Source organism: Montipora foliosa, chromosome 8, assembly GCF_036669935.1.
Source record: "Montipora foliosa isolate CH-2021 chromosome 8, ASM3666993v2, whole genome shotgun sequence".
Lineage (NCBI taxonomy): Eukaryota > Metazoa > Cnidaria > Anthozoa > Scleractinia > Acroporidae > Montipora > Montipora foliosa.
In genome coordinates, this window is record NC_090876.1 from 52,429,563 (window position 1) to 52,450,058 (window position 20,496).

General features: G+C 39.5%; 1 protein-coding gene across 4 annotated transcripts in view; it reads right to left on the minus strand.

Moving 5' to 3' along the window:
- LOC138013103 (uncharacterized) overlaps positions 1-19,367 on the minus strand; it is a 23,547-nt gene extending 4,180 nt beyond the window's left edge. Inside the window, exons 1-3 of one of the 4 annotated variants that reach the window (XM_068860072.1) lie at positions 19,265-19,367; positions 2,613-3,112; positions 1,970-2,404 (exon numbers count right to left, since the gene is read on the minus strand). In XM_068860072.1, coding sequence (XP_068716173.1) covers positions 1,970-2,404; positions 2,613-3,066 — 889 coding nt within the window. In that variant the 5' untranslated portion in view covers positions 3,067-3,112; positions 19,265-19,367. Of the gene's footprint in view, positions 1-1,969; positions 2,405-2,612; positions 3,113-13,616; positions 13,749-16,881; positions 17,329-19,264 lie in introns of those variants that run through there. The other 3 variants (XM_068860071.1, XM_068860069.1, XM_068860070.1) reach the window with 3 other exon arrangements.
- Positions 19,368-20,496: the final 1,129 nt, after the last annotated feature.

The following is a 20,496-nucleotide window of genomic DNA, read 5'->3' on the forward strand; positions in this document are numbered from 1 at the left end:
GATCTCTTACTTAGTTTACAGTTTACTTTATTCAGTCGTCTTGCTATACCTATCTACAAGTTATTATGGAATTATCCAATTGTTCCATTTTTCTGGTCTTGAATGCTCGTTAAAGAAGTCATCGTTGAAAGAAGATCGGGTGGAATGTGAATGTTCTTTATTAAGAGATGATAACATAACATAACACGTTGGACGTTTGCTTGATTCTTGGCAAAACCCTTTTCATTTCACTGAGCAGAGCAGCGGAAAGCGGTGGATTAATTAATTTAGAGCTCAGTGTTAAACTAGATTATCAATCACGTTGATTACATTTTTAAGATCAATGCAACGAGTTGCTGTGAAACTAAGCGATCAAAGTTCCATATGGTTGGTCGGTACGTGCTCGCCAAAGAGGTTGCACAACTTCGAAACTAATTTAATTAAAAGCCGGTTAAATTTAGAGAAAAAATTCATGTCCTTGACAAAAATTAATGAAGTCATGTTTGTCTTGGAATTTCTCTTAATACGTGCCCGATGCCGGCACGCAGATGTTCCAAATGTTAGTTTGCCTACGTGAAGCGCTCATTGACAAATACTCTTTGATCCATCGACTTCTCCAATCAGGGTTCGTTTTTTTAACTGATGACACGATTTTACCGAAATTAAATGAAAATGGAAGTGAACTGGAAATGACACTGGGATTAATGCTGCGCAATTTTCAAATGTTTTATTACAGAGATTTGCTTAAAATAAGGCGACACTTTTCTTCGGGCACAAAATTCTGCCAAGAAACCCACGTGATCAACTCACGTTGACTTGTTCCGCGCGGTTCAAATACAAAAGCTTTTTAACAGATGTATAAGAAAACTAGTGGCCTTATTTTACTGGCGGCAAAGCGCAAAGAGGTCGTCATTGTTCATTTTCGCCACATGATCTTCTTTCTTCATTAATAGAGAAAAGCGCACTTGTTGTTTCACAGCTATGAGTCTTCAGCATTTAATGTTTTCTCAAATTTTTTCTCACTGTAATTTAGTGGTTTGATTTGAAATATCTTGGTATTGTTTTCTATGCGTTATTAAAAATGCTACTTATTGCCTAAGTAGTTGTCCGTGAACTGCGTTTACAGAATCGAGAATTGAAATTTTGATTCCTTTGTCTCATTTTGGAAGTATTAAAACTTTTTTGCCGGATTTCCAAAAAGGTGTCGACGAAAAAGTCTGGGACGAAAAGGTTTAAGTCAGTTATAAGCAGCTCGACGCACGGTAAAGAAGGTTGCTTACATCACGATGAAAAGGAAGGTGTATCGAAACATGAAGAGTCTGGTGAACTTGAAAATAATGAACTGAAGTGTGAATGTGTTTAGTTAAGCAGAGGTCGGCATGTCAGAAATATTCTACAAACCCTAGGGATCAATGCTCGATGACTCAATGCGTTTAAGCGGTAAAGATGAAATGCGAAAGGTTCATTGACTTCTTCAGCAATTAAAAACCACTTAAGCGAAGTGTTTTCTCATTGTGAAAAACGAATTTGTTTTTGTTCGTCTACGGAGCTAACTGCTTGTTGAAATATGAATACTGCTTTGAGGGGTATCGCTTTCTAAGTTAATTACCGCAACACTGTGTGTGTTTACAATTGAGCATATTTAGTCTTTAATTAAATGGAGCGGCTTATCACAAAAGCATGCTGCGATCAGTTGCAGGGAATAGTCGGGGAAACTGTGGATTCTTGATTGGAGTGAATAAATCTGCCAATTAAACTCAACCCTTTCCGTGGGATTCCTTTTCGTTAAAACCAGTGTCGTCTTAAAAATGATAAAGTTTTCAAGGGAAACTTTTGAAGAGCATGTCTCAATTTAATTCTCAAAATACAAAATCTGCTTTATTAAGAGTTTGATTATGGAGAAATTTTGACTATCCTAATGGCGAGCGCTTAGAACATATTTGCCGTGTGCCGGCGAAATAGATGCGGCAACATGAAATTGGATACTCACGCTCCTCTTTGTGTCCCTGTCCCAGAAAGGTTCTGATATGTTGTTCCTTGTAGCGCATGTTAGAGTGCAGTAATGTCCAGACATTACGAAGGTTCTTGCGGTAACGCTCATGACTAGTGAAGGAATTCCAACCACCTGAGATTAACACTGCGTGATCGCATTGCTTGTGGCCGCAGAATCTCTCTGGTTTGCTACTTCTGTGATCGCAACGTGGTTCATTGTCACTGCACTGGGTAAGGAAGCCTTCTTCAGCTTTGCACGTTGTAAAATTGAGATCTTTGACCTCCTGACGGCATTGAAGACGCTGTGTTTTCTTTGTATCACTCTCTTCGTACACCAGTGGGACAAAATTGATCTCGCACTTGAGTTGTCCGTTGACAGATACATGGTTTTGGCAGGGAAATTTTTCAGCTCTACGTATGCACTCGCCGCGATCTATTCAGACATACAAACACAGAAAATGAATAAATAAATAAACAATTTTAAACGAAAAAGTATATATGACAAACGTAAATAAAAAAGAAGCCGTTTGAATGAACCAAGTCACTTATAAGCTTAGAACGTAAAAATATTTTAAACACGAACGCGTGCGATGTTAGGTCACGCATACTGACGACTGCCTATCAAACTTTTAATTACTCACCAGTAAAGACGTAAGCACCATTCATACTTCTTTTGCAGGTAGTTTTATTAACATCGTAGCTTACTAAAAACAGGAAGACTTGATGACCAAAGCCAGCCTCAGGATAGGGGTCGAGTACAAACACTGCATCATAAGACTTGTTTCTGGACGAATGTTGGACAAGACGTTTAACTTTACGATCTGGCAAGACAACACGAAATTTGTTTGGCCCCTCAGCAACATGTAATCTCATTCTCCGAGGATCGAGGCTCCCTAAAATCGAAGAATCATTACATTGAGCACCTCTTGAGAGACCCCAACAACGTTGTGTTTTCAGAAGACTGAGTGTGGTGCGAATGCGTATTTCCCAAACGTCGGAGGAGCCATCCAGCCTTTGTTCCGCGGCCTCACAGACGACGGATTGCAAACTGGCACTAATGATAAGGGCGCAGAAAACGTTGAACACAGAATCCATGATTGCACTTCTCTGACTGCAGTTCGTCTTGATCTTCAAGTTCTCACTGTTTTGAGAAGAGCAGTTCATTGGTCAGTTTTCTCTCAACACAGCAAAGATTCAAGCTCTTGTTCTGAATTTACGATAACACTATCGTCTGTTACGACTGACCGATTGTTAGCTACTAGTGAGTTTTACTCAGCGCGTCCAGCACTTAAAAAAAAATCGAGAATTAAACTACTCAAATTATGATTGGTTCGCGGTGTCTTCTAACACAGTGTTAATTATTATGGCAATATGCGGTCATCTTGGCTCCATGTAGCAATTAATAGTTTTCTTTTTTCAGAAATTTCGACGAAAATGGATCCGAGTAATAACTAGAATTAAGTGATATGCATACAATTCGTAACTAAAGGAAAAAAGAAAGCCGACAAAAACTCGAAAGCGGTGTCATTGTCTCAAACGCTTCTTTTGCACTCACTTCAGGAAAAAAGAAAAAGGGAAGGATCCCGCTTGGTTTGCAAAAGCTCAAAAGTTTGCCCCGGAAATTCAAACGTATTATCATTTTCCGTATTTATCACGCCCCCCGTGCAAAAAAAAAAAAATCGCAATAATATGGTGATGAAAGGGCAAAGCAGTAAGCGGCTCGAGGCGCCGGCGTACGCTTTTACTTTATTAAATCAGTAGATTACCAAGCATTTTCCGGTAAAGGAAGTTTAAAAAATACGTATACAGGTCATCGACAAAACACTTGAAATTTTCAAAATGTTTGAGCTGGTTAAAGAATGCTTTTCACTCCTCCTGCAGAGTTGTTTTTTAGAAGGCGTGATGCTGTGGCATGGCTTTTGTTCTTTCCATAAGCCGTTCATAAGAATATGCCGTCTGAAAACGCCGCGAGAAGAAAAATGATCTACCTAATTCAAGCTATGCAACTCCAAGCTGTTAATAATATTATATTCTTAAGTTGCCGAAAAATTAAAACAATAGACGGCAAAGTAGCGATATTTATTTTGCAGATGACGCCAGTGCCGATGGAATACTTTTTGCAGTTCTCGCACGTTCTTAAGGTTCCCCACATTGCGAGTTTGAGGTGCACGAGTCAATTTACAGATTCCTTAGTAAGTGCGTGGCCATTCGAAAACGACAAAAGTGCTTGAATTAACAACGTGTGAAAACCACATTCTTTTCATGATATTACAAATAAAGAGCACTGATTAAAATGCGTCTTTAAGCGTACTACGAAGCCCTCATGAATTGTTCCCTAACGCCGTCAACGGCTTAAGTCTCTTAGTCTTCTCTTGTTGCTGCTATTCAGATATCGGTCATCTTGACGAGTTGTTTTGGGAGAAATCGGCATGAATTCATAATCGCTACATTTAATCTTTGGCACTTTAGTGGGCACTGGAGATGTGCTAAGGAAAGTTGTAAAAAACGTACTTTATCTTAAATCAAGAGATTATTTAATCTTTTAACATGAAATGGACATGACGACTTTGTAACTAATCCTGCGTCTACTTCAAACAGTATCAATGCACAAACGTTTCACATGGCGTGCGATCCAGTCCGGGGGTTCAGTGTTGTGTTAAGTTGGTGCGCAAAACGTTTGCAAACTCATTTGTAGTATTGCAGATTATTTAACTCGTGTGCTTGAAATCAGTGTCCATTATATTTAAACAGTTCGCCGTCACCGCCTTTTAACTCGAGAATTTCACACCACAGACCTATATTTCACGACACAGCGGAACTTTTAGTCTTTCGAAAAGCAAATGAAAAGGCTGCGGAGTTCGTCGGAGGTAAAACTATCGACATTGTCTAAAATTAATGAAGAATGAAGCGCAACTTTCAAACGAAATTATTTGAAAGGCAATTTGTAAGGTCATTACACAAGCTCATTTTAAATCGAAATAACTCTTAATGGTGAAACATAAACTAATTTGGGAAATAATACCGCGGGCGGGGCGTTATTGTCAGTGTTATCGAAAAATTGCTAGCCGCAAACTCCCTTATATGGAACATTCTGCAGTTACTTCAAAGCACGTTTCGATTCACTCTTTGATTTGAGCTCAACGATGCATCACACTCTTCTAAATATCATTAGACTACATTGTTAACCAGGAAACCGAGTAAATTAATTGCATTAATCACTAGAAGGTCTGGTAACTTGACCTATTGCAGGCCATGTTAAGACACAAATGGATGCTTCACTTTGAAAAGCACATTCCTTAAATAAACTTAGCTCGCAGCGTTGAAAAAAGGCCGCTTAATGTTGGAAATATCACTTGGTGACAAACGTGGAGTGACTTCGCAGTTCGAAGATTCTTGTTTATTGTGATGACAAACTCTAAAAAAACTCGGCCCTGATTTAAACAATATCTTGTATGTACCGATTAAACTAATACACTCTTAGGAAAATGAAAGTCTCAACGTCCGCTGGGGGGTGAAAGCAATAGATTAATGGGACGATAAGGACCGGGGTGTCTCAATTTTATGTACAGCAATAGTTGCACAGCTTTTAGTTGCTTCTAGACAAACATTGGTATAATTTTTTTCAAAAACCATCTTGGACCGAAATTTTATCGATTTTTCTGGACCTCGTTCTTCCGCCTCAATCTTTAAGGTGTAAAAAATAACATCGTTTCGACATTGTTAGAACAACTCTGTCGATGAGGGAAACAGCTGCCTATGCCAAGAAAGTATTAAAAAGAGGCTTTGTAACATAATATGACGAACAGAAATTTTGGTCATTTTGCAACTTCAAAAAGGGTCTCAATTCAGTGTTCGACTCCTACTTTCTTACTAATTTGCCCTTTGGGCAACCAGTTTTGTTTTTTGGGTTGCCCATGGTTTTTTTTTCGGTCGCCCGCCTGACAAAACTATTAAAACTCAAAGGAGGCTTGTTGAAATGTCAATCTTGAGTAAAATGTGTGTAAAATGGGTTGGACGGACCAACGCGACTCCTGCTGTGTGTCTATGCTGTTCTAGTAGCTTTCACAGTTTTGCTTTGACAAGCACATCTTTAAGCGATTTACCTTTTCCATAAGAGATCAAGGGAGATGCCTTGACTATATCTCTTCTAGATTAGGCTGGTTTTGAATTAAATGCCATCCTCCTTGATTTCCAAAAAGCATTCGACTTCAAGTTAGTGGACTATCATACTCTCATCTCCAAGCTTTGTAGGCTTGGGGTTAGACCGAGATCTATCAACTGGATAATTGACTTCCTTAGAAACAGAAAACAAAGAGTCAAGCTTGGGAACTGTCTTTATTCTTGGCTTCATGTTCCCGCCGGAGTACCCCGAGGCACAAAACTGGGGCCTTGCCTCTTCCTGGTTATGATTAATGACCTCAAATTGATGATGAATCGTTCTTCATGTGGAAATACGTGTGATTCTGTGAGTGTTTTTGATCTCTTAGAGAGGCAAGACCCTAAGAATTTTAGGGAAGTTTCCAATACTAAAGGACTTTCACTTGAATCTATTACGCCTCGTTTTAAACCATGTAGTTATAATCTTAGGAAAGAAACGTGTTTAATCTAAGATTAACACTATGCATTTCAAAACGCTTTTATTAACCGTTTGGTTTTAAATATCATGAATTAGCCATGTGGGGTGGTTCACAGGGGTAGTCCATGGACCGGGTCCATCAAGGGGTCCATGTTTTGTATACGTCCCTTCTCAGGCTGCTTAAGAGGACATGTGCCCCTCCAGATAATGTCATTCTTTTTTAGTGCTGCGTTATTCGCTCTGTTGTGGAATACGCCTCACCGGTCTTCCACAGTAGTCTTCCCAAGTACCTTTCTGACGAAGTAGAACGTATTAAAAAGCGTGCGTTAAAGATCATTTTTCCAGATTGCAGTTACAGCGAAGCACTAAAGCGGGCTGATTTACCAACATTGTTTGCCAGACGTGTCTTTCTCTCGAACAAACTTTTTAACTCTATATCTTCATCAAGGAACCAGAAACTCTCAAATTTGTTGCCACCGCCTGCTCATTTATCCCAAAAGCTGAGGAGCAATAAGCGTTTTATAATTCCGGTATGCAAGAGCAACTAATTTATATAATTTATATAATTTATTTATTGTACACGTAATCCAGTTTACGGACTGCGAATGTATTTTAATAAACGATCTATCTATCTATCTATCTATCTATCTATCTATCTATCTATCTATCTATCTATCTATCTATCTATCTATCTATCTATCTATTCATTTGTCCAATAGATGGTTTTCACAATGAAGTCATCAAATTCTAAAATCAAAATCGCAAGGTGTTTTGAATTTTTATCTATAGGAGGTTGGAGATGACCTAGAAATACATCTTTTTTCCAATCTTTCGTTTCGAAAATACAGCATTCTGAATTCCCGAATTGAAGTTATTTGGTTGAAAAAAATGTCTATGCCTATGAATCTCAGCAGTCTGATCGTTTCAAGTATATTAGGAGATGTGTTCATGCACATTTATTTTAAGTAAGCACTTTTGTCGCTGAGTGAATTCCAGATGTTCGTGTAGATTTCTGGCCGCCATGTTGGCAGAGCTCTCAAGTCTCACCAGGAGCCCATCATCCGGGCCTCCATCTCCCATATAAACCCTTGGAGACAACCTTTGCCCGTATATTTCTATTTTTAGACGTTCGAATTCCCACGGATGCATTATGCCGTCCAATCAGAACAAAGTTATTGTATTACGTCACAAGCAGTCACGCACCAGTAATCGCTTTCCTCTCACAAAATATTCTAAAAATAAAACGATACGGGCAAAGGTTGACTCAAAGATATAGTCTGGATCGAGGCTCCCGGTGATGGGTCTCACGCATTTCGATACAATCTCACCCTCTCATGCCGACACAAGCATTTCTCACGCATTGGCACTTTTCTCGAAGGTAACTCTACCTTTTAAGCTTTCAGAAGTGCTCATGAATTCCGAATAGGCCTTATCACGGTTTTCGACGTCATCTTGACGGGTAGGCAAAGCGGTCAGAATTTACAGTGTTTGTATGGGAATCCGATAGCAAATAACTTCTACCAAAATTGAATTTTTCACAATTTCTGAATCGCAACGTTAAAATACTAGGCAGAAGATTGTATTGACCAAGTTTGAAGGATGTAGCTTGGCTAGAAGACGCTCAGTTAATTTTTTGAATTTTCCACACATTTGTCTGTAAATTTGGCCGGGTACGTAGACACAAACGTCTAGACGCGGTTCGCGGGAAAAAAATTTAGGTCGTGTTCTATTGGGACCATCCGTTTCAACCGCAACCGGTTTAGGTTGAAGCGGTTGAGGTTTCCCAATAGAGCGCACCGTTTTCGGTTGAAACGCGGTAACTCCTGGGAATAGTCATTACCAGACTTCTCTGCGTTGACAAGTTGAGGGAAGGCAACACGGCAGTAGCCTGCGGCCGACTTTAAATGGTCCGCGTAAACGACAGCGGTCGCTGCCAATGCGTTTTCAACCATTTCAACCTTTGTTTGATGCCGGTTGAAAAGGTGGGACACTGAAAAACGCAGGCTGCAGAATATCTGTAAAATGAAAATTTGGTTAGCCTGAATTAGGCCTAAATAACATTCTGTTAGCCTAATTAGGCCTAAATAACATTCAGGTTATCCTGTTTACAGTTAGCTCTCAATAATAGTGAGGGTAACGCCATATTTTACCCCTGATCTGCACGGTCTGCAGAGTCTGTAGTCTGCGTTTTGGCGTGATCGTGAAAAAGTTGATCAACCAAACCAACCGAAAACGGTTTTTTCCGAATAGAACACTAAAAAACACAAACCAACCCAACCAACTAAAAACGGTTGATTCCAAAAGAACACGACCTTAAAGACTAATGTATGGAAATTAAATTTTAAAAATTAGCTCAGCGACTTATAGGAAAGCTACATCCTTCAATCTTCTACCTAGTATTTTAACGTTTTGATTCACAAATTGTGTAATATTCAATTTTGGAAGAAGTTATTTGCTATTGGATTCCCATACAAACACTGCAATTTCTGACCGCTTTGCCGTCAAGATGGCGTCGAAAACCGTGATAAGGCCTATTCGCTCCTTCACTGGCACTGAACTTCGGCCAATGTTCAATCTGTTCGTGTGCGACCAATTTTCTTGTTTCTTCAGGACTTTCACCAGTTAATATATGAATTATTAATATATGAATTATATTGCTCTGTTAGCAAGCAGCATGAAAGAAACAAAATGGCGGACTCGACGGTGCATTTCCAGCGATCTGAGAAGTCCAAATTTCAAAAAGTTGCGTGAAACGCTTCGACGAATAACTCAGAAGCGATGTACCGCACAGACCTGAGAGTTGGTGAGGTGATTTATGAATGTGTTTCCTACAATATTCCAAATTTTTGGCTTATTTCTTTGAACGGTTTCGATTATACTTTTTGTTGCGTGACAATGAACCTTTCACAGCTGGTTGAAATTGCGTGACAAATTGTGCGCTTATCGATAGCGTATTTGGCCATGCGAAATCTGGGTTCCATTGTAACAAGCATTTTCGAGCGGAGAAAGATTGCGGCTACAAACATGTTCCTTCCAATCTGTTTTGAGGTTTGCACCAATGTGTTTTTAACAGAAAAATAAATGACAGCAAAGAGATGAAACGTTGTAATGTTTTTTTTATCGTGTTCGCGGTGACTACGTCATATTACTAGTCACTTTCTTCGTTGCAAATCAAATTGTTCCGCAAATTACTAGTCGAACAAAAATTCTGATTGCCCACGGATATATTTCGCTTGCCCTGGGAAACACTGAATTGTGTAATTTTAAAACGGAAAAGTGTAAGTTATTTTCAAACTGAAACTTTATCAACCAAATTATGGTCATTTTCTAGTACAAGCCCTAGAATTATCTGCCATTAAAGGGAAACACCTTGACTGACTTTTGTCCTAAATTTACTGAAGCGGCGCAGTTTGTGTGTTGAGGAAAGAGAGAAAATACTAAAAATCATGAAATGTTCAAGAACTAAGGAGAGGTTGAAAATAGTTCACCTATTTCCTACAGTATACAGATCCGTGATGGACACAGCACAGATTGGAGGGCCGTGATTTGAAATCACTATGCAAAGAACTTCGATTAATGACACATGTCTGTTTTGACAACTTATGGCAAATGTTTTGAAGAATGCAGACGTTTTTCGAGGATTGCGGCAATTAATATACTTTAAAATTGCTTCCGATCCCTACACACTCGTTAGTGTTCAGAAACACACGCATTAAATGAACTAAGATTTTATTTAAAGTAACCAAGTCATGATTTCCTTGAGCCTGGCATTAAACTCAGGTAATAAACGTCATATCTTTTAGATACAAACATACATACACACATATATACATAATTTACCACACCCCATAGGGGCTTTTCAGGGCCAATGAAACAGCCACGACAAAACAGAACATTCAACAACAACTGTTAAGAATCCCAACAGGCCGGAGGCAAACCAGTTGACTATTTACAAGCGCAGCTGAGAAGTTAAACCAGGAACTACCAGGAACAAATTTAAACAGTGGTCAGAACATGTCATGAACCCAGGATCCCCGGATCTCAAGGCAAGCGCCCTAACAAGTGGGTCCCACTGCCCCTCCTACTTTCCGAGTAAACCGTCATAAACAAATACGAATATTGCTGACCTGAAAATATCCCCCCACTGCTAGCAAAAATTTTTTTTTAAAACAGGTTGTTGCTTCACGGAATTAGGTGGAAAGTTCTTAACATTTGGCAAAACTCAGACTGCATCTCATGATTAGTTAGCATTTCTGCGCGGAGGTATGGGTCTTGTCACACTCGCCACAACTTTTAAAATAGGAATCAGTGAATGGATTGACGTCCATGCTAGCGAGGCTTTCTTTCTCATTATTTTTCTAACGCAAACTGCCAGTGTTTGTACCGACCCTGTGCTGTACACAAGGCGGAAGAGCAAAAGAGAGAGAATGAAATTCTGTTGCCTGGTTTGAAATGAAAATACCAAACAAAAGATGCGTTCTAGAAACGACTAGAAGTCTGATCCCTACAGATTTACCAGCATTTATGAATCTCCAGAAAAGGAGCGAACGGCTAGTCTTGTCAAGTAATACAGGGCATCCGTTTGCAAGCAACGTTATTAAAATAGCGAAAAGATCGTAATCTCTTGAAAAACCTGCTCTACAGCGGAAAACATATCCATGATTTGTGCTGGAAAGCGCGCACTGAAATTCATGACAACCGATCAAGGTACTGTTATTGGAGTTCTTTGAGACCTTAAACACTGACAAAAATCATTTTCAACTGGCCTAGCAATAGCGCAAGTGAAAGGTATGAGGTACTCTCAGTAAGAAATCGAATGACTAACTATGCTTATCAGTAGGGTGAATCACATTCTCCGGACGATGCACATCAGAAACTAAATGCTTCAAGGGATTGAATACACCTCTAAATAGCATGCAATTAAAAGCTTAACCACAAATAAAACCGACCAATACTTAAAATTGACCTGAGTGAAAACTGAGACTATCTAATAAAGATATCTTTAGTGAAGGTTCCAGACAAAGTTGATTTTCTCACGGTTTTTCCCGACTGAATATTTGCGGTACAAAATCCGTCAGATGAATTGTGAAGCTGTTGCTGGTTTTACCGGAAACAATGCATACAAATGTACGATTCAATGCCACATGCTGGATTTCAAGGAAAGTTAACAGCTATTATCCGTTTTATTTCATTAATTGCATAACTCTTACTGAACAAGGAACTTTAGATAGCCGGAGAAAAAGGCGTGACCCTATGCGACGGAATGGCGAAATGACCGAACTAAATAGGGGAACGGCGGAATTGCGAAATGCACGGAATATTCTAAAACAAGGAAAAAATCGAATATTTTGAAACATGGAATATACGGAAAATTCTAAAACACGGAATATACGGAATATTCTAAAACGCGGGATGAGAAGATGTTGCAGATGTTGTTATGATCGGTCACAGGCGGGCCACCTTCTGTGGTTGTTGCTGTTATCGATCTGTAGAAGGATAAATACATTACCGCCATTGCAATTTGCTCGGCAATAAAGTTTGAAAGCAAATAATTCAACGAAAGATCAAACAAAGTGTCAACCCAGTCCCGTGTTATTTTTCTTTGGTCGTTCCGAGCTGTTTTAGGCGTCATTTTGCGAGATCTTTTCTCGACCACCAGTTAGAGAGTCAAGACAATTGACAAGGCAGGCAACACCGAGCCGCCGGTCAGTGACCTCGTCTTGTTCAAGCGGGAACTGACGCCAAACCAGTGAAGTTCTCTCATTAAAAACACCAGCACTGAATTTGAGCTTCAGTGCAACGCGACCGTTGCCAAGCGTTAGCAAGCCAACGGTCGCGTTGCGCTGATAGGTAGATTCGAATAGACTCAAATGCTTCGAATTCCTTTGATCTGGTTTCTTGCACTGATCATGTTGAGAAAGCCTTATTATAGATTTCAGGATCGCCTTTCTCAGTGAATTTTCGAAAAATGACGCTCAAATTCGGCGGAGGTATGAGGACATCCCGCGAGGACATGTCGCTAGGAAATGTAAAATTATCATCTGAAGTTACATTGTCCTACCCAGACTACTAACAGGCAAAAAATGCAACATTTCTATCCTTTTTTAAAAAACTTTCCTCTCATTCCGCGTTTTAGAATATTCCGTATGTTTTGTGTTTTAGAATGTTCCGTGCATCCCGCAACTCCGCCGGTCTACCATTCCATTCCAGCATTTCACCATTCCGTCGTATACGGTCACCCGAGAAAAGGCGTGTCCGGGCGAAATAGTTACCCATGGAATTCTCTCGGGTAACCGTTTGATTCATCTTTCTAAAAAACAAAGCCTTACCGAACACTTGATAACTAAAACCGTGTTGGCCAAGGAGTTTTTCCATAAGGAAAAGATCACCAGAAATCCAGAAGAAGCCAGAACGGCGTTTGTAAACGCATACTTACATTTTTAAAAAAAAGTATTTTGAGTAAAGGAATTTGTAAAACGCTGGGAAAACAACAACCAAAAGATATCCAGTTAATCTGCCTTTGGTTTTGGAACCCGGCTGTTTTGCTAGTCTCTTTTTATTACATAAAACGATATCGATATTTTTCCCCTCACTGAAATAAATCCACTTGAGATTCGATTAATGTGAGTTTTGGGAGATTACATTTTGGAAAAAAATAGTGACTTCTCAGTGTGATCAATACCTCGTTATTCCGGGCCGACGACCCGCTTGACAACACATGTATCTCACCGAAATATAAAGGGGACAATTTTCCAGCTTTAATTCTGCACGTTTAATTGCTCTTTTCAATCATGAAAAGAAGGGAATCACGTCGTGAATGTTGTAAGCATTTAGCTATTGATTATTTTGGCCCGGTTTTTTCATGAAGTACCGGATAGCAACAAAGTATTATTTTGTGGTCGATGATAAGGGAAGACATAAAAAGGTCAAAATATTTTTAAAAGAAGTATTCAGACGTCTTATGACGCAAAAAGACATATACTCTTCAAAGTAACTAGTACCGGAAAAAAACTGAAATGCCACTACAGAAAAACTATTCCAATTCTAGATACTCCGTAACAACACTTACCCGGATATGCACTCAACGGAAGGCGTCCTATAGTCGAATGAATCAGAGTGAAAATGACTGTCAAAGCATCGATGGAGGCAACTTTACTTCATTACCAGACACCACTTAGTCTGTAGCTTGAAAAGCAGGCACTTGAAACTTTTATTTACTTAACCTCCGAGTTAAGTCTTTTCATTGGTCAAGAGTTTAAAACACAATTATAGAAAGTGATGATATGTCAGGATGTCGTATCAGTGACGATGATAGAGACGCACCCCTTCAGCATTTAAATGTGAATTTATGGACAAAACACAATAAAATCAGTCCTTCTGACGTCGGCTTACTTTCACGTCTGATGGTTAAAATTTGCGGCTCAGCAAATGCCAGATAAGCTAAAAAGCTCCAGAGATTTAAAGGATGCGGAAAATCATACAAGCTGATTAAAACTGAAAAAAATAAAACAGAACACGCCGGCAAAGTGCTATAAAACAGTTCTTGTTTTAGTGGAAATGAGATAATCCCTCTTCGAAAATGTGGAACCGGTCAAATTTTGAATGAAAAATCAGAGATTTGTCGCGTCCACATCTCATGACCATATTTGGTCATTTGTTTTTAACTCAGAGTGGGGTGGGTAAAACAATATGAGCTTCTACCAGCAATATGGCGCGAAAAGGGCGTGGATAGGGTCCGTTACCACGTGCGCTGAAGAAACAAAGCTGATTTTGAGTTTAAACCGGCTTAAAGTAAGTGCAACAATGCTGGCACCAGAGAAAAATTGCTTGTACTTTTGTTGCCACAAGATGCTTAACAAAGGGATATTTAGTGTTTTAAATGGGGGTTGCATTGGCTTACCACCCCATACCGTTCTCGTTTCCTGTCTGTCTGTTGCTTTGTCGACGCAAGCTCTAGACACTTGTCAGTTACATTCACGAAATACATTTCTTGTGAATGTTACGAGTGTGCTGCTGTATAGATGGTTTTCAATCACGTGATAAGTCGGCCATGTTGGTTCACAAAACAATAGAAAATTATGGCTCGTGTTTTGCATTATAACAGAGTCAAATTCCCAAGGGACTTTTATTTCTATTATTCTATGCACCAACATGGCGGCAGTGACGAGAGGTGAAAACCACTTATACATTTCGCGTGCAAAACGCTAAAAATATTCCGCGTGACTTAATCTGTCTTTGAATAAGGGCTTCCGGATCCTTTGAGAAGTAACTATAATTCGCCCTCCATGTTTGGCTTGAAACCAGCTATGCTGATGCAGCTTCTACCAATAAACACTTGCAGTATCAATTTCCAAAACATTGGGATTGGTTTCGCGGTTTTGCGTGTTCTGTTTTGCAAATTTTTGAAACCTTTTCAACAGTGCAACAAATGTTGGCGGAAATGTTCCTCCAAGTACCTTCTTAATACCATGGAAACTTATTCAGGTCTGAATTAAACGAAAACTGCACCCTTCATAAGCTTAAATGCCTCATCCATGGGGCATACATCCACCAACCAGTAAACATGTTGAATTATCATTTTTGCGCAGATTTCCTCTGTTTTAGTTCACATTAAAAGTGGTCCATATCTTAACCAGATAATATGCGAATCCTCTTGTTTATCTCATCATTCGCCAATAGTTCATTGGGGGATTACATGTACCAAGTTAAATTCGTTTGCTTTCCTTGGAAACCACTGATCACTCATCAGACAGAGAGATGTCATCACTAAATAATCTGTTTTTGTTCTCCGCTGATACAATCTTTCCTACAAAAATCGCATCGAAGAAAGACGCGTAATTTTTTTAAAAGGCAAAGATGTATCCAATTTTCTACGCATAGAGAATCCCTCATTCGATGAACGCTCTCTTCAAGTTTGTTTCCCAGAGCAGTTTTTCCTGAGAGTCTATTGAGGGTCGGATTAGGCAAAGTTGACTGAAGCATTCCAGTACAAAATAACAATACAAAATAAACATTGTACTAAGTAGCACTTTACACTGTCCGCAAAAGGTGCCGTTACTGAAAAGGTGTGTTGAAGCTTTTTAACAATCTAATGAAAACATTTACGGCATTGCAGTCATAACAGAGAGGGTGAGATATCAAAGAAAACGATTAAACCGGAAAAAGCAAGAGGTATTTATCTTCGTGAAAACACATCAAAGTTCACTTAAAGCGCGTTAAAGAGGAAAGAAAAATAAAGAATACTCCAACTTCTCAGTGTCAGCTTTTGCTTCATTTTGAGTAAACCAAGCTCAGCTTCAAAGGCTAAGGTAACAGAGCCTTCGGTGAATTATTAAATTTTACTGAACTTCACGTTAATTCACTTTCTGCCGGGTATTGTGATTACAAGCATGCACGAATTAAGAAAGTGTTTGCGTTTTCGTAGCTGCGAGGAAAAAAAAAAATGTGTGCGCATGTTAAATTACTTGCGTACGTCAACTTCCGCACATTGCTCGATTCGAGCGAAAAATCCAGAGAAGTATTTAAAACAACAATTCTAACATATTACAAATATACTATAGTTATACCTGGATACATGTGCCATTAGATGCACGTTGTAATTTCAAAGGTACAATGTCCCTATTAAAAGTGGCTCGACTTATTTTGGCGCGTTGAAATCAGTGCACAGCGCACTTTGAAGTAAACATTCACCTTTCCCAACTAAAAGATCTCATGGAATACTTTGTGATAACCCTGATAACTTAAGTGCCGGAGCTCTTACCCTCCCAATTTGCCAATTGGTATTCAGCTATAATAACTCGCCGGCACTAAGATTGCTAAAAACGACAGCCTTGGCGCTCCCGCTCTATGAAGGTCATGATATCATGGGAAAGTGGTCTGTGAGGCGTGTACCAGGTTTCCTTTTAGCCTAAGAGTGTGAGTCATTTGGGACAAAAGAAGCATCCGAATAGAAATAATCCTTCGAGCGGAGTCCTTAAAGTTCTAGAGATAAATCTAGAGTAAACTAAAAATAGCAATCAAGAGCGTTTGTATCCAAGAGAGATCTCAACTCAAACTATTGCACATCGGTCGTCAGTCAACTATTCTTCGAAGGTTATTTTTTTGCATAGTATTACATCGAAGAATGTCTGGTTTAATCGACGTCTGAGAGAACTATTTCACCAGTATTTTCTTGACGTCACCAGAACCCGCACACCACCAACAACAAATTTTGGGAAAGCATTAATAGAAAGTTTGAGAACAGCCATTACATTCTGAGTAGAGGGAGTGGAAAAGATACTTGATGTCCAAACATGGAGATAAAAAGCATTGGAGAGAGTGTAATCAGTGCCTACCGAATGTTGTCCAAATTGTGCAGCGTTCACCGAGTTCCTTTCGGCTCTTGTAGGTCTCTTCAGCTTTCTCGGCAGTGGTTATGTCGCACCGCCGGCCGACTACTTGAAAATGCAATGTTGCAGTTTAATATATACATACTCACCAATCTCCTGCAAGAACACCCTTTCCGGCAAATGAAACCACAGACTCTTCTTGTATTTCTTGAGTCCAAGCAGAATTAGTGATCTGATCAATTTAATATTACAAGCGAAAGAACAAAAATGTCCTGCTTGAACTCACGACCTTGGTGGTTAACAGGATGCTGATTTCTGTAAATGTTTATGCAAGGATATACGATGTTTATGAACAATTATTTAGCAATTATGTCAGTAAATGATACCATAGCAGGTACGGAAATTCGGTTATTTGATGTGAAACGAAAGTATGCCTACTTGCGGTCCACCAAACCAGAGTTAACCCTAGTAGCTTCGAACGACCACAAAAAGGTATTGCAGTCACACTTAGCCTTTGCTGTAACCATGACGCCGGCAAATCAGCGAAGCCCAGTGACACACGAAACAGGGCGCATTTAATCTGGGGTTGTCTGACAACCTCGGTGGTCGCTCTCAGTTACTTTAAAAGGAGATTTCGCGAAATTTGAAGAGACGACTTTAGTCCTGATCTCTCAGACAGAAAGAAATCGTCTCGGCCCACGCGTAAGATACAAAAATAGACGCCACTCCAAAACAAAAAGAAAAGAAAAGAAAAGAAAGAGGAAAAAGAAAATTGTCTCACTTCCTATACCTGAATAGTGAAACAGCATGTTCGTGTGGCGGTAAACCACATACTGTGCATAAAATGAAGTGCATGATAAGTGAATGTATTCGCCTCTTACATGTATCGATTCCAAAACTATAGTCAAATTGAGAAAAACCCAAGCGTTTCCCGAAATATTTCCACGACATAATCCGCAGACAGGGTGTTTCTAATCCTCACTATGAAAGCAGCGCGCAGAAAATTGGTCTAAACACTAAAGACTGTGGGTCTAAAGTAAAAATGTCTTTTAAATCAAAACACACTACCCTATGAAAGAAGATCAAAACTACCATCCTGTCAGCAAGAACCTTACGATGAATTTGTACCGACGCTCAAAGAAAAACAGTTTATTTTCTCAGTGACTTGTGAGAAATTGGAACACGTCCAGGGCGGCTAGGCCGCTTATGTTTTCGCATCAGGTTTATCATGTCCTACTTTCTCCAGAGCATAATAATTTCTGGGTTGAATGGTCACAAATCGTTTGGTCGGTTGCATTAGATTATGAAAACCATATACATAAAGAGAAAGAACCGGTATTGCCAAGCAGAGAAGGCAACTCATTGCAGTTTTCACAAATTTCGCATGGTGAGCGAGTGTCAAGCCGGAGTAGCCGAGTGTACTTTCATCGAGGCGCTTGCCAATTTTTGGTTTAAGGGGTTGAATAATAGACCAATTCGGCTAACTCAATGTTATACCCAATTCAAATCTCTCGGGGTTAAGATTCTTTGTGTGTTGAATTTGCATGACAATGAAGCATTCGCATTTAAATGATATGGAAATACTTGGCACAAAATTTTTCATCATTACCAAACGATTTGAATTGGGTACAACATTGAGTTAGCCGAATGGGTCTATTCCAAAGTAGCTGAAACAAAAGACTTTGGCAACTTATGAACGACGTAAATAAACCGTGTACAGATTTCTTCTAATCGCTCAGCGCTATTAGCTTTTACTATTTCTGAGTGGTTGTGCTCTCTCTTCTTCCTTGAATTCCTTTACTCCTTCTGTTCTATCAAGAGCACAATAAACATTGTTTTTGTTGTTGTTGTTGCCTGTTTCCCCTTGGAACTCCCTATTTTATCAGCTTAGACTGATGAAAGAACACTTTCCTCCACGTTGCGCAATCCGATCAAGTTTAGCTGACCGTCGGCTAAGAGCTTACAGATACGAGTGTAAAGCAGTGTACTGATTTGGTTGTTTTTGAGAAAGATCCCGGAAAAAAAGAACAAAAGAAGTGAAGAGGCTCCCAAATCCTAAAATGATTAGAAATAATGTTTTGGAGGCAGATAGACACAATTAAACAATGATAATGCCCTATGAGAATAACTTTAGTAAGATGAGAGAAGAGAGAAGAGAAGACGCCGACCGAAGTCGAAGGCCGAACCCAAAGGCTCCTTAATAACGGTTTATCAGTCGAACCATCGATTATTCAAAACCAGCCGGTTTCATGTAACGCCAAACTTGGTCGCGAATTTGAGCACAAGGATTCATTAGGATGCCAAAAGATGGTAAATTCCGACGCCTTTTTTGCCCCAAAATGAGTCAAAATTAAAGGGTAATACATGTCAGAATATTTCTGATACACACCTTTGTCATTTTGCGCCTCGCGCTTGGTGTCCAGCTTAAGAAAGAGGAATTTTGAACAAACGTCTTTGAAGCGAGCAGACCTGAAGGATGAAGTAGCTCCTGAGATCTTAAATGTATACCATCGACTCTAATTTGCCTTTTTAAAAGTTTATTGAGGACTAAGGACTGTAATCCCAGGGCCCTTAAAAAATCTCCTTAGAATTCACTGTAATTAGATACAATAGCACAATGCGTTATTGTTGTTCTAAGTAAGGATCTGCAGAGAAAATGGACAAATGCATTTTAAATAAATGAGGCTAACAGCTCAGCTAGCAGATACCCAACATGTAGTAATATGCTTGGCATTACCTAACACGGTTATCTGTGGTGCTATTCAGTTGTTACTGTATCTCATTAGAGCGTTTAACGTTTGACATCGTACGCGAGTATCATTCAAACGAAAGCTACCGAGCTGTACTTTTGCTGATGTACTGCTTATTGTGCGGTAGCCAAGACGATCCCTCTTTGAACAAGGAATCGATTAAACTCCTTAAAAAGCAGTTTTTTTCCGGCGAAACTGAGTATCTGTCCGTAATAGGTTAAAGATTCGAGTTTTGCGATCAGTTGAACTTCAAGTAAAAGATATGCAGTAGTTCCTTCGTGCAGCACTGTGTGTTACTCATAGTGACAATGATCTATCAAATGAACAGTATATAGAAGAATATCGGTCTTCCTTTCGTGTCGTACATTATTCATTTCCAAGGGGGTGTACAGTCGGCAGAGCAGTTGCCCGTATATGAGAGTCCCCTCAGGTTGCAGTGAATATTTGCAATGTTTTGAAATTCCCATTATGCCCATCAATGGGTGTAAAAAAATTGATGAGACTTGGGCGCGCGACAGTTTCTACCCCCCTCAATCTTCGACAGACAAGGACGTTAGCATAATACCGAACACCGAGTAATTGATTAATCATTTCCTAAAGCGCGATTAAGCTGATCCGGCGGGATAATTGCAAATCTGATTACAGACATCCCGGCCATCAGTATGTTTTAATTCCAGGATTTTCTCGTTTCCATATCGAAACTGACGGGACAGTGACGGCGAATTGCGAAATAAATGCACTCTAAACTCGTGGGAAAAAATAGTGATGTAAAGCTAACATTCTTATGGTGCGCACAATTTTGCAATTTTAACACTACTCTTAAATTCCTACATCTCTCAAGCACAATGATCTTCAAAGAACACCGCTTTCT